The sequence below is a fragment of the Ctenocephalides felis genome, unplaced genomic scaffold (genome assembly GCF_003426905.1).
Source record: "Ctenocephalides felis isolate EL2017-DRISC unplaced genomic scaffold, ASM342690v1 CF-g0.4_SCAFFOLD_01170, whole genome shotgun sequence".
Classification (NCBI taxonomy): Eukaryota; Metazoa; Arthropoda; class Insecta; order Siphonaptera; family Pulicidae; genus Ctenocephalides; species Ctenocephalides felis.
Window position 1 is genome coordinate 2,792,874 of NW_020537324.1, and position 26,040 is coordinate 2,818,913.

At 30.6% G+C, this 26,040-nt stretch overlaps 4 protein-coding genes across 7 annotated transcripts; 2 read left to right on the forward strand and 2 right to left on the reverse strand.

Moving 5' to 3' along the window:
* The first annotated feature begins 1,015 nt into the window (after positions 1-1,015).
* Positions 1,016-4,409, forward strand: LOC113368455 (troponin C). Its single transcript, XM_026610002.1, has 4 exons — positions 1,016-1,110; positions 2,563-2,734; positions 3,354-3,605; positions 3,993-4,409. The coding sequence occupies exons 1-4, from the start codon at positions 1,108-1,110 to the stop codon at positions 4,019-4,021; spliced, it is 456 nt and encodes a 151-aa protein (XP_026465787.1). The 5' UTR covers positions 1,016-1,107; the 3' UTR covers positions 4,022-4,409.
* Positions 4,410-5,784: 1,375 nt separating this feature from the next.
* On the reverse strand, positions 5,785-12,388 carry LOC113365764 (probable phospholipid-transporting ATPase IIB). Its single transcript, XM_026607305.1, is given in 24 exon segments — positions 5,785-5,918; positions 6,019-6,222; positions 6,338-6,569; positions 6,633-6,808; positions 6,886-6,976; positions 7,041-7,139; positions 7,221-7,299; positions 7,362-7,539; positions 7,600-7,702; positions 7,774-7,902; positions 7,974-8,021; positions 8,108-8,266; positions 8,351-8,434; positions 8,436-8,633; positions 8,753-8,975; positions 9,047-9,168; positions 9,348-9,433; positions 10,413-10,518; positions 10,662-10,804; positions 10,866-10,977; positions 11,067-11,213; positions 11,281-11,424; positions 11,494-11,608; positions 12,128-12,388. Coding segments are annotated over 24 exon segments (3,249 nt in total). The 5' UTR covers positions 12,265-12,388.
* A 1,507-nt stretch (positions 12,389-13,895) lies between these two features.
* LOC113365765 (macoilin-1) lies at positions 13,896-18,678 on the reverse strand. 4 transcript variants are annotated; one of them, XM_026607308.1, is made up of 12 exons: positions 18,388-18,678; positions 17,543-17,684; positions 17,346-17,472; positions 17,140-17,269; positions 16,804-17,051; positions 16,068-16,709; positions 15,833-15,992; positions 15,587-15,742; positions 15,378-15,513; positions 15,068-15,257; positions 14,450-14,841; positions 13,896-14,088 (listed from the first exon to the last, which is right to left on the reverse strand). In XM_026607308.1, the coding sequence occupies exons 1-11, from the start codon at positions 18,465-18,467 to the stop codon at positions 14,462-14,464; spliced, it is 2,391 nt and encodes a 796-aa protein (XP_026463093.1). In that variant the 5' UTR covers positions 18,468-18,678; the 3' UTR covers positions 13,896-14,088; positions 14,450-14,461. The 4 variants fall into 4 exon arrangements, with proteins under 4 accessions (XP_026463093.1, XP_026463092.1, XP_026463094.1 ...); XM_026607307.1 differs by having other exon boundaries at positions 14,473-14,841; positions 16,059-16,709; XM_026607309.1 differs by lacking the exon at positions 13,896-14,088 and having other exon boundaries at positions 14,450-14,530; positions 14,672-14,841; positions 16,059-16,709.
* Positions 18,679-22,498: 3,820 nt separating this feature from the next.
* Positions 22,499-25,802, forward strand: LOC113366496 (GATA zinc finger domain-containing protein 14-like). The gene is made up of 2 exons (XM_026608107.1): positions 22,499-24,267; positions 25,362-25,802. The coding sequence occupies exons 1-2, from the start codon at positions 22,691-22,693 to the stop codon at positions 25,717-25,719; spliced, it is 1,935 nt and encodes a 644-aa protein (XP_026463892.1). The 5' UTR covers positions 22,499-22,690; the 3' UTR covers positions 25,720-25,802.
* Positions 25,803-26,040: the final 238 nt, after the last annotated feature.

Genomic DNA, 26,040 nt, shown 5'->3' on the forward strand with positions numbered 1-26,040 from the left:
GATCGCATTTGAAAAGAACAACTTAATTGACGACAACGAAAAGAATAACTGAGATCGTTATAATGGCCAGCGTTTTAATTGCAAACTACAAATTAAAACGCATTCGTATAATGGCATTTTGCCTCAGAGAACGTTGCATGAACTTAATGTAAATGTAATGTGTAAATAATCAATTTAACCAAAAAATTCAGATTTTGCTATTAAGGTAAAATTTTCATTGTTTATTTCGAAAATAAAGTTTTCGTTCTCATTAAAAATTAATCAAATCGATTTCCAGTTGATATATAATAGACATATAATAAAAATTTATTGATTATGGTGCACAAACACGGGCTTGTATGCCTTAAAAGCGGGGTCTATTATTAAATTTTTTGTAATGCAACTACTTTGCGTAGAACTATGATATATTAGGATGTTTGTTCATACTGTAAACTCTAGCAAAAAAATTAACATTTAATTACAAAAAAGCGGCCAGCAAATCTTGGCCAGAAAATATTCAGCACGATCCCATAATTAATACCTAACGCTTTTTAAATTTTCACAATCAATTCAGGATTTTAATCGGGAACGAGAACTCAAAAAAACTCTGCACTTTTCTGCTAATTTTAAAGAAAAGGCTCCGCTGATGATTCCTAAATAATGCTAGTTTTTATCGAGATGTTAATTTTGAATGACATACATATTTTTGGTCTCAATTCGGAACAAGTTGAAACATCATGAAAACATGAAACTAGAATTGGTATTTTCTAGGACTGGGTAATATAAACTTATTAGGCAATTTATTACACGTTTGTTACCCTTCTCCTGTGTGCAATGCGCGGCTATTACAAACTTTGCGTGTAACCGTGTAACAGTGTAACCGACGTAGTTTTGTTTTACACAACAACGAAGATTTCAATTTTCTAGCCCGTTCAAAATACCACATTTTCCGCCGTGCTATAATATTTTATTTTATTTTGGCTCCTGGTTCCACGACGATGGTAGTGGGGACACACCGAGACTTCTCGGACAGTCTATAAATTTGGGTGATGCACCTCCATTTGACTTTAGTTTACTAATCGGCATATTTTTCTTGATTGGTGATTCAAAAAGGATAACGGCAAAGCAATGGTATTGTTGAAGTTTCATTATTAATCTGACTTAATCATTTTTGTAATTTGCCTTATATAAGTGACACTAAATTCCATTTATAGTGTATAACATAAAATACATAGAACGGAATTGCACTCGAAAAGTGATTATGTGGTTAAATAAAAAAGTGGATTAGTGCATACAAATTGTAACAATAGATAAATAACACAATACTATTTCTTTAACAAATGTTTAAAGTGAAACACGACGTACAAACTATATTTCATGTTAATTCCCATCATAAATTTATTCTTTTTAATAACTATAAAGACGTGGTTTTCATATAAACGTAACAAATTTATAAATACTTTGATTACAGTTTTATATATCATATTCGATAGATGCTCTGTAAAAATATTTATATTTGGATTGTGAATACCCAACCATATAATGTAATCAAAATGCTAAAAATATAATTTAATGCATTAAATATTTATATCGAGGCAGTTCATTCAGAAGCTTAAATATTAAAATCTTAGTTTGAAAAACCTATATGAATTTCGGACACTAATTTTGTATTAAATAAAATTAAATTAAAATAAGAGAATGTTATTAATACTTATTCCACTTTTTAAAGAATATTCTTCACTATCAAGTTTATCTATTAAGGTTTATTGTGTATATCTGGCGGATATAATTTACATAACGACAATAATTTGTCATTCTAAATAATGAATGCATCAATTAACATAATGCAATTCGTAAAACAATATTGCACAAATAAAAATTTAAAGTATAACGCGAAAGTCACGAAAGCTTTGAATTTATATAAAAAATGTGTAATCTCATAAAATAATATATTTCAGATAATTAGACAATCTTTCAGAAAAATCATAAATAAAAATTCAAACAGTAGTTAGAGCACTGTTTATTTGTGAATGAATTATATTCGCAATGTGTAACCGTCGAGGAATGTCGTGCGAGGAATGACTAAATGAATGAACTAAAATATATCTCTAGAACGATGCCAAATAATGATAATAGTAAGAAAAAAATTAGCTCGTTTTTAAAAAAATAAGTTTTATGATTGAAATAAGTCTAATCAATTATCAGAAACAATAAATATAAAAAATTGGGAAAATCGCAAACCGGTCTTTCAATAACGTGCATTGAAGACTTAAAATATTGAATACATGTCTTTGATTAACTAAAATTGTATAAAAGAAATGTGAAATAGAAGATTATACAATTAAACATTGAAAAATACTAACGATTTACCGTAATTATAATTATATTAGTAGAACTTACGTTGTATAATTAACATTTGTAAAAATTGCTATTGGTACAAATTGATAAATCGATTTTTGTAGTTATTATTCTTAAAATTATTTTAAAAATTACATTTTACGCAACAATCGAGTGTAATAAAAATTCGAACCCAACTGTAAACCGTTCTTAAAAATCGAACCCAATTGACCATTTCTTTTAAAGGATTCTGACGATGAACAAAAAATGGCAATCATGCGCAAGGCGTTCCAGATGTTTGACACAACAAAGTCTGGATTCATCGACACCTTGAAGATCTCAACTATTTTGAATACCATGGGTCAATTATTCGACGACAGCGAATTGCAAAACCTCATCGGAGAAAACGACCCCGAAGGTAAAATAATAATAACTTTTAAAATAGTCGGTAATAGTAATATTCTATGATCAAAAATAGAAAACTGTTTTCTTGCGGTTCCTTCTCACAAAGGTAATTTATATTTACAACGGGCATCGAAAACGGATACTAAATGTTTTTCATATATATTCCGCCATATGGCTTGAGTGAGTGTTGTTTCATGGATGAACGATCATTAACAGCATCTTAGATTTTTGATGCCAATCTCTAAACTGTAATTGTCAGCTCGCCAAGAAAAACTCGAGATCCTAGCATCTTGACAGATTGGTATTTGTCCTCAATTGTGATTTATTACAAACATTTGGGTAAAAATAGATGTTTAATAATGCTTAATACATTCAAAATTCGCTAATAATGGACTTCAAAAATAAATAAATGCTTTATAAAAATATTACAAACATAAGGAAATCAAATGCCTGGCGCCACCGGGAATGAAACGATGTCTTGGGACTTTTATGATGCATGTTATATGAACTATGAGCGAAATGATTAGAATCGCTCATAATATTTTTACAATAATATATGGAAATATAAATGTGTCATTTATATATTATCTGCAAGAGTTTTAATTTGAATTTCGTGAATTTCTTTCCCGTAGGCACTGGCAAAGTAAACTTCGACGGATTCTGCGCGATCGCCGCCCATTTCTTAGAAGAAGAGGACGATGAGGCGATGCAGCAGGAATTGAAAGAAGCCTTCAGGCTGTACGACCGCGAAGGAAACGGTTACATCACAACCAGCACGCTGAAGGAGATCTTGGGAGCGCTCGACGACAAACTCAGCTCGTCCGACTTGGACGGAATCATCGCGGAAATCGATACTGATGGATCAGGAACTGTCGATTTCGATGGTGAATAACATTTTTTTACGTAGTTTATATATTTTGTCGGAAGATCCGATTTGCTAATTTGAGCCAAGTCATTCTGAATCGTTTGTCACCGCAAACAATTGGAAAATGTATCTGACTAAGCACAAATTTGGTTTTCGTTATTCGATGTAATTCGCGTTGATTCATTTTTCGCGAAGATCGGACTACCGCTTCCTTACAACCGATTATAAAAATTAAAAGCCCATTTGAAATATAACAGCGGAAAACCAGATTTTAGAAAAGATAAGTGATTTTTTTTTGACTATTTTAGTCCCAAAATATTATACATATAGTTAGTTAAGTTAAAGGAATAGTTTAATTTTGTTAGTATTTCAATGAAAATAACAAAATATTAATATCTTGTTGCAGAATTCATGGAGATGATGACTGGAGATTAAATCAACATAAAGATATACTATTATTAATTTAACATCTACTTGAACCAAAACCAATTGCAAAAACAATTTTTAATAGGAGAATTTGTGAAGTTCGAGATCTAAACTTTAAATTGCAATTAGGTATATATTGCATAGCAAACGAGTCAATTTTAAGCTAGCTGTTATAAAATAATTAATATATGTAAACTCCCAGACTTTTAGTTATAAATAATATAAATATGACAATTTTTCAATGAGTTCATTAGCTTAATATGTTGTGTACGTGTGCCAACGACAAATTAACGTGATATTGGAATATTTTTGCTGATAACTAAATATAGACATTTTTAATTTATCTTATTTATTGATTAAATTTAAATAAAAAAAATGCTGTAAAAAGTGACAAAAATCGGGAGGTGAGAAAATCAAAGTTGTAACTTTTAACTTTTATTACATTTTGTTATTTATATTTTCACCAGATTTTGATGAAACGCGATTTGATTATAAAGATTCCTTGAAGTTTGGTAGAATAATAGCCATTATAACGCAATATGCCACACACGCCTAGGGTGTATTATTTAATGTAAAATCGAATCTAAGTGTCATTGTCCAAAATTATAAGTTGTTAATGGAAGATCTTATAAAATTAGAAAACTTTCACAATTATGATTTATAACGATCGTAAAATGGTAATATGTAAATATCTTCATAAAGTGAACATTAAAAATAATGTCACACAAATATTGTGCAGCAAGTTTTAATGATGGCCGTTACGTCAATAAGTGTTGTGAATTTATTTAAGGTTTAACCTATAGGTTTTGAAGAAAAATCTATAGGCTTCGAAAAAATACTTAGCATTCTGTGGAAACTACGTAAGTATAAATAACAAAGTAAATCGTTAAAAACACTTACGGTTTGATGTTATTCCAATGTTATACAAAATTAACGAACCTAACAACCTAACCTCCACTAAAGTAACACAAACACATGTTTACTAATTCCTGATAGGAACATGCACTGAGCTCTGTGCCGCGAATACGATGACGTGTTGCAAACATTACAAAAACAAAAATATCACATCAAGTACTAGTAGACAACGTAGGATGTGTTTTTTGGTTAGAATCATTATTATTATCATGCACAAAAATAAAAATCGTAGGGTTTATGCAGGACCGAAGTAAAAATGATAAAAATTTGAAATAGAAAGTAGACCAGATTATTACCAAGAATATAGGCCAATAGGCATGTTCTGATCCCTCAAGTATATATTATTATACATCCCATTATACTCTTCTTTTATCTATGATACGCCCTAATGATATTTATGTATGTGAATACAATAATGTGTCATATATCAATTAAATCATATACTTGACTCGCAATTAGCAAAATTCTAAATTTTATATCACATACCGATAATATAAAATAACATCTGTGTAATATAATAGATTCTCATAACTGATTATGTGCCTTGTTTAATAAAATACTTAATTTATAACCTACTTTCCCAACTCCTTTGAATCATATTTACTATTTGAAACAGGTCATGAACGTTTATGAAATGAAACAATCAAGTTATAAAAGCAATAAAACATTCTATATAAATTATTAATTATATTATACAATTTGGAATAATATATATAATATATATATATATATATATATATATATATATATATGCCTTACCTAAAGTAACATCAATAACTGTCAACATAAAATTATTTTAGTAAGACAAATATAAATAGAATTATATATAGTATAAAAGTAAATAACCAAATTATAAATTATGTTAGTTTAGAATATGCTGGTGGTGAGAACTTTTTCCTAAGTAGCTTTATCACATATAAAGGAAAGCATGAAATTAATGTTATGGCTAAAACTTTCCAGAAAAAGTCCCAGGTTCTGATAAATTCCGAATCTGCAAGAATTTAATATTTAATAAATGAAGTAATTAAATTGATAAATTGCTGTAATAAAGTTTTGAAACATTTGAAGCGTAAATGAAATATTTTACTTACCAAAATATTCATGTAAAATCATCAATGACAACAGATATAAAGCTAAACTTAACAATTCAGCTAAAACCATAAGTCTGTGCCAGGTTCTTATTGTCAAAGCAACCATTATTAATTCTGTAAGGATCAAAGCTGAGAAACTAATTGCTACAATATGAATAAATTCATCTTCGAATAAAATCAAAGCTCCATACATTATTACACCACCTAATAATGAAATATTGATTATAATAACAATTAACTTCATAACCATATTTATAAATCATCCTATCATTTTTTTTAGATTATATTTTCACACAATTATATAAAAAATATATCTAACCTTGATATATAGATATCAGTACCCAAATGAAAAATGTTTTATATGAGAGACTTCGACCTTTAGAAAGCTCCTTATATAATTCTGGATACGTTAATGCGGTACGTGAGCTAATATCTTGATCTAAAACTAATGAGAAAACAGGGAACATAGTGTACAAAGTAGCATAACCCACCATCAATAATCCTTGATATAAGGCAATACTACTTAAGTAAAATACTGCAGAAAACACAGCCTAAAAACATAAATTATTAATGTATAACAGTATCTTCACATAACACAATTATCAATTTTTTACCTGCATTGTAGATATAATAAGTCCTCTGTGAATAACAAACTGTGATAAAGCAGCAGACCGTTTGTAAGATCTTCTACCGTGAACTAAGAATAGTTTAGCAATATGAGAAAATTGAGGGACTGAAAAATCACCTGCCAAACTAGCTTGACGACCTTCACGACCTTCTATGCCAATACCTGAAACATAGAAAATAAATAAAATTTATTTAGTGGAACAAACCTTCCTAGAATATTTAATAAATTTATGTAATTACCTGCATCTGCTTCCTGAATCATACTAACATCATTACCCCCATCACCAACAGCACATGTTCTCTTTCCAGTATGTGTTTTAATTAACGAGACCTTTGATATAAATGAGATATAAAACAATTATTGAAACTGGTGAAAAAAAAAATTCATCACTTACAACTTGAGCTTTTTGTGTAGGGGAACATCTACAACATACTACAGCAGGACAAGCAGTAGCAAGTTCTAAAAATTCCTTTTGGTAATATTGTAAACAAACCTATAAATTAAATTCACTCTAGAATAGATACTCATTAATTAATAATAGTAAATAATTGATTCAAAAGCTTTTAAATCTCACTTCTAAACTTTCTCCACTGACAACTAATGCACAATCTTGTTTGCGCCTAAAAAGATTCAGCTCCAAATGTGCATCCGTTCTATAAAAACATTTATTATGACAACAGCCCAACTAAGTCACATAGATTCTATTATCACAAACCTTGTTACAACACTTTTCAGTATATGAATGCCTTGGTTTCTAGATATTATATGGGAACTCTTTGCAATGCAAGTAGCGGTCTCTAATTTATCTCCTGTTAGCATCCAAATTCTGATTCCAGCATTCCTTAAAAGTTCTAGTGTTGGCCTCACATTGTCTTGCAGTTTATCTTCCACACCTAATAGAAATTACAATGAAAAAAATATGCCCATAAGCTTCAATTAATTTTATGATATACCCGTCAAACATAAAAGTTCCATTTCCCTTTCTAAAGATTCAACAACTTGGGCAACTTTAGTGTTACGATCTGTCTTACTGACACGAGCTGCATTATATCGGCTCTACAATTTAAAATATTTTATACAGTTAGCTATAAATTAATATTGAACTATATTTTGAACAAAAAGCTTACTTCAAAATCATTATATTGATCCTCAGTTAAAGTCTTTTTAGCAACAACAAGAGTTCTTAGACCCTCTCTAGCCATATTGCCACATTCTTCAGATAACCAATCATTATATTGGACTATTGACGCAAGTACCTAATTTATAAAAATATTGTAACATACATTGTGTATTTTACATCTATACAAAATTAATGAATAATAAATACCACATCTGCTCCCTTCAGATAAAAAATGATCTCTCCAGTTTGCATATCCTAAAGTATAAAAATATTAACATAAGCAAATAAAAAAAATTGTTTAGAATTAATATAGCTATATTAATAGTAAGACCTAAGCTTACTTTTATTATTATTCCCATTCTTTTGGATTCGCTGGTAAATGGAAACAATTGGAGAATTGTATATGTGAAATCATGACCATCAGTAAAATTTTGTTTATTTACTAATCCAAATTTCAGTGTCATGGTTTGTAGATCCCGCTGGTGCAAAGTTAATCCCACCTAAATATAGCATTTTAACAAGAATAGAATATTATAATATTCTTAATAAATATCATTTAATGTTTTAAGTGAAATTAGACATACTTGCTCAGTCCATTTAACCAATGCAATTTCATCAGGACTTGAAGCCTGATACGTACAGCCAGTAAGATTAAACTCTAAAATAATAAAATTTCAATGAATTTTCTTTGTTAAAATCTATAAAAGATTCAGTTTTACCATCATAAACTGGAGTAACATTATGACATAAAGCCAATGCTCTAACAGACTCCCAAACACGCCATCCTTCAGATCTCCTTAATTTTCCTGCTGGTGGTTTAGGATAAACATCGTTTTGGGCTGACAGAGATTTTATTTGTGCCCGTACCTACAAAAAAACTATTTATAGTGATACACCTCAAAGTTGTACCAATTTGTCAATTACATTTGCAACATGCAGATATGATAAAATATTGAATTCAAATTAATAAAGAAATTATCAATTACCATGTCAAAAGTTTCACTGTTGAATGAAGTAGTACCGAGATGTAATTTTTTAAAAACCATCTCATTTTGTGTGAGAGTGCCAGTTTTATCTGAAAGCAAATATGACACACGTCCCAATTCTTCTGGAATTGTTGTTGATCTTACAACTGTTCCTTGAATTTCTTTATCATTTTGTATTGACCATGAATAAAATGCTTTTCCCATATCTAAGTTGACTCTCAAACTGTAATGTTTTCACATTGCCAAAGATCATCATAAAATTTTCATATTATTAAATGAATTGTTGTTACTAACCTGATTGGAATGATATATGAAAATAATAAAACAAATCGAAATAAATAACGATACCAGGGTCCGTTAAAACCTTTTAGCGCCATCATTACCAATGATAATCCCATTACAGCACAAAACAACACCTTTAAAAATATAATAAAATTCATTTCTAAAATTAAATTCCACATATGAAACATGAACGAGTAAAATAAGATCAAGATTAGGTTTAGTATAATATATTTTGCAAAACTAAGATCATGATTTAAATAGTCATAACAGTGTTGTTTTTTAATTAATAGATCTTTTAATTAATGTATCTTACCTTTGTTAATCCATTTATTTCCATATCCAGCTGCCCTACTTTTGACCTTGGTTGAGAATTGTTCATAACACTTCTCGTCTCACAACCTTAAAGTATAATATTTGTTATATTAGGGGGACCGGAAAGTAATGTCGTTTCTGCGCATGCCAATACTTGATTGTCATTTGTCAGCTCATTGTTTGGTTCAGAGGCGTACCAAAGACATTGTGAGACATAGTGATTTCTTTACTTATAGACAATTGAATTACAAATTTTTTTTTGTAATTTTGGGTAAAATGGCCAGCCAAATACCAGAAGAGGTACACATCCGGCATTGCATGCTCTTTGAGTTTCGCAAGAGAAATAACGCAACAGTTGCTACCAAAAACATTTGCGATATTTATCCAAATGCACTGGACATTCGTAAATGCCAAAGGTGGTTTTCCAAGTTCAAATCGGGTAATTTTGATCTTTCCGACTCGTATCGATCAGGAAGACCATCAGCGTTAGACAACGACGTGTTAAGGGCGGAAGTGGAAGCAAATCCGTGTCAGACGATCGAGGAATTGTCAAACAGTCTCAACCAACCTTGGTCGACCATCCAAGAACATTTGAAGCAGATTGGGAAAGTAAGCAGAGCAGGTGTTTGGGTCCCGCATAATCTGTCCGAACAGAATAAGGCTAACCGATCAATCACATGCAACTTATTGCTTCAACGACACAACACAGAAGCGTTTTACCTCATCCACCATATTCGCCCGATATTGCACCATCGGATTTCCACTTATTCCGAGGGCTGCAACACTTTTTAAGTGGCAAAACATTTGCAAATTTGGATGATATCCAAAATGCCAACTCTAGATATTTTGCCGAAAAACCAATTAATTTTTATCAATCAGGGATTAAAAATTTACTGACTAGATGGCAAAAGGTTATTGAAAATGATGGGGAATACATCATTGATTAAAAATAAAGACTCGTTAAAAATGTATGTGTTTGAAATTTAGCGTAAGAAAACGACATTACTTTCCGGTCCCCCTAATAGATGTAAGCAACACTGAAAAATATTGTATTATTAATATTTACCTGTATATACAATAATGCCAGTTGCTTGGCCCGCAGCCACAACCGTGTTTGCCCATAATGTATTTTCAACATTAAGACTTTCTTCATGATTTGAAGAAGAATCATGCTAAAATAAATTTAGATGTAAAAATAATTTATACACTTGGTACTACTTAATTCAACAATAAAATGAATTTTGCAATTTAAAACCTGATCCAAGATTGGTATTTTATACATAGGTAATAATATTAAATGCTATATTTTGCTAACCATGTTAAAGGTACCAATAAAGGAATGTATATCACGTTGAGGTTTCTCAATGAATAAACTAGCATTAGTTAAAAACAGGTCATTATCACTGGCAAGCTTCTGTGTAGCAGGTATAGCTAATCTTAGTTTCCAATCAGTTTCACCTAAAAAAATAATAGAGAAAATTCAATTCAAAATTATTGTAATGTTACCATGTAAACATACCATCTAACTGATCAGTACGAATAAATACAGATCCTGACTTTTCACTAGTTCTTAACAAGACTAGATCAGCTGGTACTCTTTGGTCTTTATCAATGTGAATGATATCCCCAACCTAATAATAACATAAATTAGTTAGGTCACTACTAATAAAAACATTATGTTATGTAAATTTCTACATAAATAAATGCTTAAACTATTCACCTTAAGGCTACACGCAGGAACAAGTTCAGTCTGATTGTCAGGACCTTTTAATCTTCTATATCTCTGTGAATTAACTTCTTTATCTCGTCTATGTCTTCTCAAATCATCAATTGCTTCACGAAAAATTGTTACTGTTAAAACAAAACCCTGAAAAACAAATGTTATCAGGGCCTCTATAACACCAGAATTATTTATTAAAATGAATTAAAATTACCAGAGGCCCCCAATACGTATATAAATAACCAATACGAATATCAGGAATGAATTGACTAGTCGCCATTATCAAAAAATATAGATTCAGAAAAAATTTAAATTGTTGAAATAGCACCATTGGAAGAAATGTAATAAAATTATATTTCTGTAAATAAGAATATTAATTAATTAACAAATACACAAAGATGGTAATAACGTAATCCACAAAATTTACTTGATTTCTGATTGCATTAGGAGGAAATTTTTCTGTGCTGGATTGGCCTATGTATACTGTTCTTGATTTTAACTCTCTTGGGGCACACCATTTTCTCCACACCCAACACCAACAGCTGTAAGAAATATTCATATATTGTTTTTAAACAGATTTATATCGCCTTAAATCAATTAGTACACGTACAATTGCGACAATTTAAACAAGTACCATAAAAACAAGAATATTATTTTCATGATAAAATTTGATTCAAAAATTTAATTCATAGTACCTTGACCAAATGTAACCAGAATGGCCTTTTGATATTAACGGTACATTTTCTTTATTGCTAAATGAAGTTACAGGAATCTCCAGATTTTCCACATTGTTTATACTCGTCATTATTTCACGCAGCTCCAGTTTTGTTGAAGTGTTTAAAAGAGTATTTCAATTATTTTAAACACTTGCAACAAGCTAACATAATTACAATTCGATTATATGCTTAAAAATTTTGTTGAAAAATTGATGAAAATTTGACAGCAAATAATTTGACAGAAAAGCGAAGACAAACAAGGCAACCAACATACAATAAACAAACAAAATATATAAATTTACGAACATAACATTGTGGTATTTTTCAAAATATGTTTATTATTACCTGCACATAACTCGAATATAGTGCATGCAGCCTTTTTCATGTCTTCTATTTCTTGAATAATTAATACTTGTTGCAGTATGATCAAGTAACTCTGCTTCTGAGTCACTCATCTCAAAATCTCGCATTTGGACATCCATTTTTTATAAAAGGCATTGAATGTGAAAGAAAACGCTTTAGGTAAGTATAAAACGAAAACATTATATTAAATTAAAGTATATCTTTTCTTTGGTATTCAAAAACTCCACTACGATATTTGGTATCTGTCACAAACATTATATTAAAAATTGTGTATACACTTTAGTATATTAGTGTTGGTACTGCCGTGATGATATATGCAGCTGATTTTAACTTGCGTAAGAATACATATATTCAAATCCATATAGATGGAATTCTTCCATATATATATATATATATATATATATATATATATATATATATATGTTTATGAGTAAATAGAAAAATATATCAGCATTAATTAAGTACATTGAATCCATATCCAAATAAACATCTTTATTTGGATGTTTCAGAATTTTAATTATGTTGAAAATTTAGTAAAGATTTATTTTTAGCTCTAGTTATACTATGCAACATATTTCACAGGTCCAAGAGATCACAAATGAGCGCAATTAAACATACCAGCTACATAATAATAATTAGCTAAATAGTACTATCACGGAATACAATAAAACATTTTATAAAGTTTGTTAGATTCGAACTGCATTTTATTCAATTATCTGTGATATATATGATGACAAATACAGTAATTGTAAACAAAAAAATCAGAAAGTACAATTAAAGATAATGATGATTTTATAGATCACATTCTTCATATTACATAAAAGGTAAAAATACCACTGTTTTTACGAGTTCAATGAAAATTATTTATTACATCCTGTAAACAATAAACAATATGTCGGATGTTCGTGTTTGATTGTCAATCTGTTCTATAACTATAAACCTTATAACATAAAAGTTACATCTTGTTAAATTTTGTTTAACTGTAAATATTCAATGACATAAGTATAAAATAATTATTTTACAATCTATAAATAAATTGTGTTACATAACATAAACGAGATCATAAATTAAAATACAGACAATCAAACACAAAAATTATAACAAATACAATTACATAATCAAAAGAGAAGAATGAAATTTGAAATTATCAACAAATCTAATAACAATTACATTAAAACCAATAGTACCAAATAATGGTCTGAATTTATTTTCTGTTGCAAAGATTAAAAATACATTGATAATTTAAAGATATTTTTGGTGATGTCACACAATCTATATTGATTAATTAATTAAGTACTTTAAAAATAATAAAGCGTTTTTCAAAAACTAATTTTACATAAAGTAATTCAGACTAAACTTAAAACATCAGTTCTTTAACCATGGCGTTATTAGAAATAAAAAGTTATTTCATTAAAATGGAAGCTATGATTATCATTTTCAAATAATATATTAGGAAAAGCAATAACAGTTCTGCTATGAAAGAAAAATTCAAGTTTTATCAAGATACATATCTTTTGTGCTTCTTATAAAAAGTCAGGGACTAAACTATCAATTAAATAATAACAAAGCTTACCTAATTATCACAATAAGTAAATTAAATTAAATGACTCATAACAATGAGCAAATCTAATATTATGTTCTTAGTACACGTCATTCATTATCCAAACCATTTTTAAAGTATACAACTTAGGATAAATGTGTTTCCTATAAAAACTGAATATTATTTAGAACTTTGAACAACAAACTGGCACTACTAAGGAAAATCAAATTGCCTTTTTATTCTAAATAAAGAGAAAACATGTTCAACTTTATGTGTGTGCAATAAATTATCATTCATTACGAAGATCCCATTGTTTTTGAAATCCTGCCATTTAGACATCATATCACTTGAGTATTTATTTCATGAAGTTTAGCTTTGCAGAATAAAAGTAAGATTCATATCCCTACAAAGATTAAGTTTTTATATATATATATATATATATATATATATATATATATATATATATATATATATATATATGATATTTACATATACTAGTTGTATACATATGCAAACATCTAGAATAAATGTCTTATTACATATTTATGAAGTCATAAAACAATATCAATCTATTTCTTAGATCATAAGTATAATGTGATATTATACTAAATCATTTCATGCTTATATTCAATATTCATGTATGCATACATATACACAAAAAGATAAGATAAAATAAAATAAAAAATACACAATCATATGTTTTATATATATATATATATATATATATATATATATATATATATAAATATTTAAAGTCAAAGTACGTAATATTCAGGTCAGGCTTCACCTCCTATAGAATTCTTAGGTGTATATGCTGTAGCATTTGGATCTAATGTAGACCCGGGCTGATGATGATTTAAAGAACTCCCACTTATAGTATTATTGTTCGAAGTAATTCCATTCAAAGCACACAGTTGAACATTTCCTGAAGGACTAGAATTAATGGGATGCAATAACGGTGAACCCCCATTATTATGTCCCACTACTGCTGATAGTAATGGGGGTGTATCATTTAAACGCAATTTAGAAGTGACGGTCGCTGTAGAACCAACACTTTGAGAACCAGTAACAAAAGTGTCCTGTGGCATAACAGCTAAAACTTGAGCCAGACGAGATTTCAGCTCGCTTAATTCTTTCTCATGTGCACGAATCAAATCTGAAATAATTAAAACTCTATGCATTTTTCTTGCAAACTGGTGACAAAGTTTATAATAATTACTATTATATATTATCAAATAGTTTTCTTGGTTTAGTTATAATTTAAATTATTAATTTCAACACAGAGTGTATTAGTTGTAAAAATGAAATTAGGGCTCAAAACTTTCTATTTTGAATACAACTACTCCTATTGTGTTAGATAAGAATTCATAATGTTAACATACTGTCTTTGATTTCAAGTTTTCTATTGGCCTCTCCTAAAGCACTAAACAAGTCCAATTTGATACGGGTTTCTGCCGATAAACTATGCTCTAAATGACTGTTCTTATCCTGCATAGCTGCTAGCGCCCCCATGAGTACATCAGCTCCATGTTGCTGGCCTCTGGCCCGTGCCTCAGCTTCAAGATTTCGCACCTACAAATAACAAATGTATTTTATAACAATAATTACAAAATTGATGGAGAAGAACAAGTTGTATAAATTCACTGTTATTTAACAGTTTGTTTTGAAACAATTTGTATTGTTATAGCAAACCTGTTGATCTAATGCCCTTCCGTGCTGTTCCATTGTATGTCCTCTTTCCTCTGCAATTTGAAGCTCTCTTCTTAAGTTCTTATTTTCCACTTCGAGAACTTGACGTCTATTTTTACAACTCTCTGTGCATTCACCTCTGAATTATTGATTAAATATTACCAATAATCTCAGTAAAAATACATAATATGTATATATTTAAAATATCTTACTTGTTCAATCTGTCTTCAGCCACTTTTCTTTGCTTTCTCTCATTAGCCAATTGATTCTCAAAGGAAATACGTTGCCTTCTTTCCTCAGCTAATTTCCTTTCAGTATTTACTTGATTTTGTCGTTCATTTTGTCTCAAAGATGTTAATGATTGCACTCTGAAATAAACAATATTTTGTGGTTCATTTGATATTTACATATGTTTGCACAGATAGTTTAAAACTACATGTATCAAAAAACTATCATACTTCATTTGAAGTTCATCGCTCTCTCTTTGAGCTTGTACTAATTCTGATCTGCAACTCCTTTCTTGAGCTTTACATAAAACTTCAGATTGCCGTGCTGATTGAACTTCTGATTTCAGTTTGCGTACTTCATTATCTAACCTCAAGCATGACTCACAAACATCTATAAAAATCAAATGTGTATTTTGTTGTATTATACATAATATTGCAAGATTTATGTATCACTCACTTGACTCACTATTAAAAATCTCTTTTTCTTTATGCTGACGTTCCTTTCCTTTTCGTCTTTCAATACAGTTAATATTTTTGGACTTAGTTTTCATTTCAGAAATACGTTCAGATAATTCAACACCATTTGCTACAAACTGTAGACTGCCATTTGCCAATCGATTATTTGAACATTCACCCTTGGCTTGACTAGATGCATTATTTAAATTTTGTACATGTGATTCAGTCTTGGGCAAAGAATCTACTCTATAGTTTTCTTTTATAAATAAATTTTCATTTTTTAAGTCGTTTTTAACGACTTCCCTAAAGTTTTCACCTTTGGATATATGATTGTGATTTTCAAGTTTATTATGTGTTTCTTTTGTTTGATTATCATTTTTATCACTTTTATTATTATAATCACGATCCTGTTTATATAAGTGATCGTTACATTTGACACTTTGTTGTGTATCACATTTGTTAGTTAATAACAATGAATCTGTTTTTGTACTATTATCTGAATTCTTATCGGTTTTTGTGATATGATTATGATCTCTGCTCATGTTAGGGTGATGGTGTTCGTGTTTGTCATTTCTTGACACTATCGTACCATTTTGCTCACTTTTAGAACTCTCTTTGTCTAGACTCTTACGATGTTGTTTCACTCCATTCCCTAAAATACACATTTCAGTAGATATCAAAGAATATTTAGACTACATTGTCAACATATAGACAAATATATAACATATAATAATAATTGCTTATACCAATATGGCCATTCTGTAAATATACATCTTTAACATTTGAAGTATGAGAAGCTTTCTTAGTTTGGACAGGTGGCTGTTGTGTACTTTCTGTTGTAGGTGTCGTAACTGTTTCTTGTGGAAGTGCTTGTTGTAATATTTGTAAATAAAAATCATTTTCTTTGGCCACATCGCGTTGACGACGCTGTCGCATACGATATCCTATGTAACTTTTAAAACCAAAACCAAGAGTTACTACCGGATACCCAATACTGCAGAAAAGTCAAATATAGTGTTATTTCATATTCTAATATGTTAAATTTATCATAATCAATCAGGAATATATAATAGTAACGTTACCAATGAGCGGCAAAAGGTCTACAAAGATCTAAATGTAAAGGTAGATGCCGCAAATCTCTCCATCTAACTGCTGCTTCCAAATATACGAAAAGCATCCATAATATTATTGTGGGAAGACATACACCTTTATCTAAAATATATTATTAGGTATGTGATAGATTTTTAATATTAAATTATTAATAGATGAACAATTTACAACTGTATACCTGTATGCCAAACATATTGCACCCAAACATATGTACTTGCTGCAAAAAACAACCAATGAACTGGGATAAAAAATAAGCACACCAGATCAGATGTCAATGCAATACACACAAATAATACAGAAAATGCCTAAAAAAACAAATCAATTCAATACATAAAATGTATATAATATAGATAATTCAAAAATCAGCAATCTTACCAATCCCTGATACTTAAACGAATCGTGTACTGAACGAAGTAATAACCAAAATGGCCATAAAAATTCAAATCTGAATTCGAGAAGAAAATCAGCCAAAATGACCAAGGCCCAAAGTACTAAAAATTTCAGGTACAGAAGAGTGCTAAAAATTTGAATTTCGTCAATAAGACAATCATGAATTGTATTGCGTAACAATTGTAATAAAATTTTCAGAGTAAACAATATTGTATAACAAATTTTTGTCATATATAATCCAACGTAAAGTGAAGTAAAAGTTAATAACTACCATTAAAGAACTCATAGCATTTTTAGTTCATACTTATATTTCTGAGTTCTCATAATTATGTTTGATATTTAAAACACTAGTCAAAAATTGATTAAAAAATGAAATCAAATCAGTAACAATGTTTTTGACAACTGTTAAAACATATTGCAATACAGAAAATCATATCTTTGTAATACAATATGATTATATTAGTTTATGTTAAGGCAAGACCCCCATTGATTTTATTAGGATCCACTGTCAGTGCTTCTATATAAACACACTAACCTAACTGACGCAAATAAATTTAAAAAATGGCATATAAACACTGTTATTAGATCAGTAGTTTAAGAAAACTTTAGAGCCCACGGAACAAGTTCTTCTTGACCACTATTGCCAGCAAGAAATAGAAAAATAAACATTTTATTTATCGAACATTGTTGTAAGCCATTTTGAAACACATATGGGGAATCAACTGAAAACAACACTACAATCACCATAATATTATGTCACGGGTCGCAAGTACATGACAATGATTAGTTGGTGAAGAACAAATGAAATAGGGCTGTAATAACGTCAGTACCTTCCGTATATACCCTCGGTTATTTTGTTGCGTTTGATGGGTCGCCTCATTTTACCACAATCAGCATTTCGTCTCTTCATATTTTCCCTATATACACCAGAAATAAAAAAAACAGTTTTCACTTATGATCTATTTCATTTATGGCATCAAAATATATCGTGTAACACACAAAACGTCTTTTGTTGTAAACCAGTTGAATGCGTTATAGCAATGTTTGATATTCGATGTTATGGCTTTGTGGCTCTGTTCCAAGCCAACCTTTTTTCCGACAGATACGAGATTTGCTCTCCACACTCGACTTCTTCTTCTTCTTCTTATTCAATGCGAGCGAAGGGCTTAAAGGTAGCACCATCTAGGATACCCAAGTATCAAGTACAGAAGCGCACACGTTTAATAATACGAATTAAACATTGGTCGTACTTACGATATCGAAATTTATTCATTTGAAAAAAAAACTTACAAAGCCTTTTAAAACAAATTTTCAACAACGAAAAGCTATTATAAGACGTTACAATTATTGATAATTTTAATTGGTTGAAAACTTGATATTAGCAAACAATAGTTCAAATGATATATTAATTCAAGTCCAAGGTAATTCATGTAAACTTTAAAGTCAAATAATTTAGACCTGAATGTCTAAAATATGCTACATAATGATGTATAGTAATTCATTTTTATTATCAATTCGTTCAAAACTTGCTTCCAGCGAACCAGTTGCTACCAGTTGACTTGAATGATATATTGGTTCAAGTCTAATATATTTTAAGTGAACCATAAAGTCAATTCACTTAATATTAGATCTATAATTTATATTTTCAAACTGCGTTATATCGCTTTTTAGCGTGATATATATTTGAATTTTTAATTTTCTTAAACAAAATTTGTCATTTTTTTCGTGGTTGGTACGTATGATGAAAATAATCTGATTGTAGTTGCAGAGATGCCGCCAGGATCGTTTACATTGCGGCAAGGTAATTTTATTTACTAAGTAAGCGTTTTTAAACGTCTTAATTATCCGAGTCCGATATAATAATAATTACGAGTATATTAATTATAAATAGCAAAAAAACTTATTAGCTAAAAATATTATGTGTGTGATATAAGTTTCAAGTTATTATAAGCAACAATATTTAAATGCACACACGCGCATACACATGAAACAAGTATACGTTAGGGATTACCACCGGTCGATCTTAAGTTGATTGACGATCAAAGTCACAGAATTGAAAAAAAAACCTTTGACAACGTTCTTTAAATCATTAAAATGTATTATTTCGTGCCCTATAAATCTCCAAGAAAAAGCAATCTATTTAATTTTAAAAACAAAAGATTTACAGTATTTCTCAATGATTAAAAAAATAATTATAAATATTATGTTTGTATGTAAGCAGGTGGTTAGTAAAATACATGAGCAATAAAATAAATACAGCATATTTCGGTTGGAAAAAATATTATGGCCCTCAATAAAATATTTGGTCACTTTTTACCTAATTTTATTTTATTTAAATACCAACAATTTTTTTATTGTAAATAAATATTCATCTTATATGCTACAAATTCTTTCAATACATACAGATATAATTAGGATATAATTAAAATATAATATCTGGATATACCTTAAAATATTTAAGACTGGAACTTGAATTGAATTCCAACTGAAATCAGGAAAGGATAGTGTAAGATTATTTAACATGTCATTGAAAAATTAATAAACGGTATATACCTGATCCTCTTGCTCTTGCTGGCAATGAGTTATTTTCAGTTTGAAACATTTTTGATCCATATTTTCAATAGATGGACATCACTACTGCTTGAATTCATAAATACTATATATATATATATATATATATATATATATATATGTTTAATTTGAGTTTAAAATTCAGGCGTAACATCAATAAAAATAGTATGAGAGTTTTTTTAAAGTTTATTTATTTAAAATCCACACGTTTCGGCTAGCATCTTAGCCATCATTCAGTGGTAATCAAATTAACTATATAAATTAAAACTAAATAAATAATATGTAAGAAATTTCATAGAGAAACAATATTAATAATAATAATAAAACACCTTTAATTATATCCTATCCTAATATAGCATATGAAACCGTTATTTTTATTGATGTTACGCCCGAATTTTAAACTCAAATTAAACATATATATCAACATCAAATTCAAGACTATTCAAATATATATATATATATATATATATATATATATATATATATATTCCATAACATGTTCAATATATACATATAAAAAACAAAATGGCTTCCTCTATATGAAGTAACAAAATCAAACAGCAAACAACTTATACAAACATAGACCAAATAGAATTATATTTACTTTATATTTGTGTATGAATGTATTTACACAAATACGGGGTAACATTCGCATACATTTAAATATTTTAGCATGAGATATCGATTTGTATAGGATAGCTCACTAATGTGTACATATATATATATATATATATATATATATATATATATATATATATTATATATACATTTAATACATACATGTCTTTATGTATATGAATGGGTATACATATTTTGTCTATACACTTCTAATTCTAACTTTTACTTTCAATATAATGCATATTCATGTAACTTGAACTTACACAAACAAGAGTTAGAGGTATACATATATAATTTTGGGTCTGTATGGGACTGCGATTACACGTGCAAAGTTGCACACATCTATGAGCTATGAATATATCCCACCCACTATTGTGGTTATATTGGTGCAGGTTACTCATTCGTCTGTATGTGCGTATATACACGGCATTTCATTTGCAGGACTCGGAATACGTACACGAGAACGTGTACGATTAGTACGTATAACCGCCTTTGCGAGTGTAGAACCGTGTAAGTATACGGTTGCACACTCGCCCGCGACTCGTATCATTCGACCGCTCGCGCACGAGTGATCTTTCATCTCTCACAGGCGAAACTGCTCCGCTTGCCATTAGCCACGCCTGTCCGCGGAGGTGTGGCCGCCGTTGGCAACGCGCTTTCCCGGTCCGCCGTCGGAAGAATCTATTTAGTCGGCTTGCGATAGCGCGAGCGAACACGTCATGTATGGTTGTGTGTGATCTGTTTGTCGCGCCACCGAATATATTTGAATAAATTTGGATTTTTTCTTCAATATACATAAATTTGTATATGAACCTATATGATAATACTCCGATGAATATTTAAAATATGAAAGTGCCGGATGTGTCATCTCTGTACGGTGTGCTAATTAAAGTTTTGTGCTGTTGATTTATGTGAGTGACTTGTTTTGATCATGGTGATTTATATGAGGACAATTGTTAAATCACATACCCTACATTTGAAGATTGTGCAATTTATAAATGCAATACAATAGAATGAAAATACACCAGTGACAAACACGAAATTATATGGAATGTTAATCTTAAATGGATAATTATCAAACAGTGCAAAAACATTCAGTTCTGGTTTTAGTTCTCTAATGCAAACTACATAGTTAATTTAATGAACTGTGAAACGAAATGTGCATAGAAAATTGGACATCATTGTGTGCTCAATAAAATGAATTATTTATAAACGTGCTTGATTAAAAATCAAGTGTAGATACGTTGAAAAATATGAAAAATATCACAAGTACGTATAAAAATTTTGCATAAACTTACAGAACTGAAAATGTTATAGAAAATAACATATACATTTATTGGATCTCAATTATTAACGAATTAAAGAAATAATAGATAATCCTAAGTTGGTAGATTAAGTCATGTATGCTATTGCGGAGTTTTGCAAATAAAAATTGTTATTAGTGTTTATTGACAGTGTTGATTGAAACGATATTCTCATTGCAGTTATTAGTCATTATTACAAAATATTTGTACTTGTATTGTGTTCTCATGGTTAAAGTGAAATAGTGATATCGTGTCATTTGAAAAATAATTTCTAGTTTCTATTTTGACATCTTCAAAACCTTGTAAGTGCAGATATATTCATGATAAATAATTGATTTACAAATTAAGTATATCATCAGTCGATATAAATTGAAAGCGTGTATCTTTATACAAAATAACGGGAGTGGCAAAATCAAAATTTGAACATATTATTTACAGTATATAATATTTAAAAATTTCTTAAGTAATTTTTCCCGCGAAACATAACGAAATAATATAAATGAAACGTATAAATAAACCTCTAAATAAGATTTCAATATCGTACGAATTGCCAATAAGAAACCTAGTCTAGTCGATTGCGATCTATAAAAGGACCATAAACGGAAGTTTGAAAATATTAACCAGAAATATAAATAATATCATGTCTACGGGCTACATGTCTGAAATAGATCCGTCAGAATCCGCAAGCGCTGGTGGCGCCAGTAACCCCAACGGAACAAATCAAAATAATCCATCGAGCAATTCGAACGATCCAAATTCGCCGAGAAATTCGGATTCGAAATACGGCCAACAGCAGCACATGTACAGTAACCCGATTCACTCGCACGGAAATTTGGCGCAACAGGCGAACCGTTCCGAGCAGAACCTGTCTCCGCACAGCGTCGGAGGACTGGCCCATGCTCACGCTCACCTATCCCAAAACCGATTGGAATCTCATCTATCACATGGTAACCTGTGCCAAAACCTATCCCAGAACAGACTCGAGCACAACTTGTCGCCTCATAGCGTCAACCTATCGCAGGCGAACCTCTCCCAGAACAGGTTGGAACACAATCTGTCGCCGCACGATTCGAATTTATCGCAGAATAGACTAGAGCCGCATCTTGCACAAAATCGAATGGAAACCCACCTGGCCGCCCACGGGAATTTATCCCAATCGCCAAATCTATATCAAAATACAGATTGGCAGGACATCAAGCCCCAAAACTATAACATCCATACAAATATTCATAATATCCATAATATTCATAATATACATACGAATATTCACAATATGCATACAAATATACATAGTATGCACAACAACTGGCCAATCTACAATCACCCGTCTATTTCCAACTACCATCTTCACCGGACACAAACTGAAGGATATCACGAAAACAGGCATCTGGGTCAAGATCTCGGTCTAAATAGGGAAGTCAACAGGGACCAAATTGCCAGGCCGGATTATATGTCCAGGACAGCAGATGCAAACAGGGAATTCAGTATAAATCGAGGTGGAGATTTGTCTCTTAATAGGGATTTAAGTATCAACAGGGATCTCAGCCTAAATCGCGATCTGTCCCTTAATCGATCCACAGACCTCGGAATCAATAGGAGCGAGTTTGGCCTAAATCGAGATATCGGTCTAAACCGCGATTTGAATTTAAATCGCGGAGGCGACTTATCGTTAAATAGGAGCGGAGATTTAAGTTTCCAACGGGACCTGAGTCTAAATCGTGGAGATTTCGGTTTAAACAGAGATCTATCTCTGTCGCATCCTTCTACCTTCTCTACATCTGAAGATGAATTAACTCCTTCTAGTGATGATTTGGAATTGTTTGCGAAACAATTCAAACAGCGGCGAATCAAATTAGGATTTACTCAAGCCGACGTTGGCTTGGCGTTAGGAACTTTATATGGAAACGTTTTCTCGCAGACGACAATATGCAGGTTCGAAGCACTCCAATTGTCCTTTAAAAACATGTGTAAACTGAAGCCATTGTTAGACAAATGGCTGCAAGAAGCAGATTCGACGAACGGCAGTCCCACAAATATAGACAAAATCGCCCAGCAAGGCAGAAAGCGAAAGAAAAGGACCTCGATAGAGGTTTCAATAAAAAGTGCACTGGAAAATCATTTCCACAAGCAACCGAAACCGTCGGCGCAGGAAATTAGCAACTTGGCGGACGGGCTACAGCTGGAGAAAGAAGTCGTTCGAGTCTGGTTCTGTAACAGGTAATGCTCTCAAGTTTAAAAAAATGTTGCCATTTGGACAGTTTATTTTTTATTTATTACTATAGCAATATGAAGTAACTAGTAAATCTTCATAAAATAATATATATATATATATATATATATATATATATCGCAAAATTGTTTATTTCCACGACGGAAATTAAAATATAACATCAATTTATTATGCGAAAATGAATTATATACTTTATAGTTTTGCGTACTCAGTACAATTGAATATTGCTCACAAGAAAATAATTCCTATAAGTGAAATTTCCTTCCGACGCATGCATTTTCCAGAAATAAATTTACTGTTTACAAGTCAAAGTTCGAACTAATCAATTAGATATCATCGTTATTAATGCCATGTATCGGCATAATAGCTTTGATTATTATTACCTGTTTTATACGTTTTTTAATTATTTATTGACTATGAAAAAATTCTAAAGCTTACAAATGCTAACTAGAATACGAAAATACTTATGCTTATTGTTAGAGGATATTTGCTGTTCAAGTATCAAAGTTCAAACCTATTATAAATATTAATAATTTTGCCATAGCTAGGTATGACACTAGCGATAAAATTTTATCTGCTGGCACTGCATCTTCCCAATCAAATAATAAAAGTTCATTCAAATAAAAAAAATCGATATTATAATGCAAAAATTTAAACTAAAATTATTAGTATAATAAATGTTCTGGAATAAAGTTATAAATAATAAAAATGACAATAAACAAGAAACATTACATTACAAAATAATTGTGCAATTAAAATAATATGATCATAAAAATATTATGAAAGAAGTTATTAGTAAAAATGATGTTGTGATTAATTAGTTGCAAGTTCTCGCTTCGGAAAGACGAATTAGAATATAATTCTCTGTTCTTATTTATTTTTAGTCTCGTACGAATCTACAACTTGATTGTAATTTATAGATTTTATATTTGGCCTAAATTTTGTTGTTTGATTGGTGCATGGCTTTTGAATATTGTCAATGTATAGAGTGAGTAACTGAATAATTCTGTACAAAAATCGCATTAAAACCGGAGCAAGCGACTAAAATGATTAATATGGTATATCATTTCTATGTCTCCAGGCGGCAAAAAGAGAAACGCATGACGCCCCCGAACACGATGGGCAGCGACGTCTCCGAAAGTCTCGTGTACAACGCGGCCTACGACCAGAACTTGGGCCACAGCCTGGTCCACAAGTACGAGGACATGCCCGGCGGAGGCGGAGGCGCAAGGCACTTGGAGGACACGGGACGACACCTGGAACACGGCGTGTCGCACCTGGGCCACGAAATGGCCAACAAGTTCGAAGGGCACGACATGGGACAGAACCTGGGACACAATTTAGGCCACAATCTAGTTCATAAATTCGAAGACGGCAGCAGGCACATAGAGCAGAACCTCGAGCCTAGTTATTCGGAAGCGCAGAGTCCTGGCAATTAGCATAGGACGTGTAAATACGTGAGTTAGGGACATAAATTCAAGTGACTGATTAGTGACTGAACGATGTTATAAATGACAACGTGAGTGCGAAAACAAAACGTCTTGACGAAGAAATAGTCGTTAAAAGTAAAAAAAAACAAACAAAATGAAAATAAACAAGGCGTGTAAAAAATGTGATTGGCAGTTATATCGAAAGAGGTTCACAACCTATGTACTTTAATGAGCATGCAAGATTACAGAAAGTGTTACAAAATTCAATTTCTGAATAAGTGTAAAAACGTGTAAAGACTCAAATAGTATCAAAAATCTATTGTGATAGAC

Excerpts from the sequence above, each read along its gene's own strand:
- LOC113366496 (XM_026608107.1), top strand. The coding sequence starts at position 22,691 with ATGTCTACGGGCTACATGTCTGAAATAGATCCGTCAGAATCCGCAAGC. Across the intron at positions 24,268-25,361 it reads CGAGTCTGGTTCTGTAACAG|GCGGCAAAAAGAGAAACGCA; the intron begins GTAATGCTCTCA and ends CTATGTCTCCAG.
- LOC113368455 (XM_026610002.1), top strand. Across the intron at positions 2,735-3,353 it reads CGGAGAAAACGACCCCGAAG|GCACTGGCAAAGTAAACTTC; the intron begins GTAAAATAATAA and ends TCTTTCCCGTAG. Across the intron at positions 3,606-3,992 it reads AGGAACTGTCGATTTCGATG|AATTCATGGAGATGATGACT; the intron begins GTGAATAACATT and ends ATCTTGTTGCAG.
- LOC113365765 (XM_026607306.1), bottom strand. The coding sequence starts at position 18,467 with ATGAAGAGACGAAATGCTGATTGTGGTAAAATGAGGCGACCCATCAAA. Across the intron at positions 17,052-17,139 it reads AGACCTTTTGCCGCTCATTG|TATTGGGTATCCGGTAGTAA; the intron begins GTAACGTTACTA and ends ACTTTTCTGCAG. Across the intron at positions 14,842-15,067 it reads AAAACTTGAAATCAAAGACA|ATTTGATTCGTGCACATGAG; the intron begins GTATGTTAACAT and ends TAATTATTTCAG.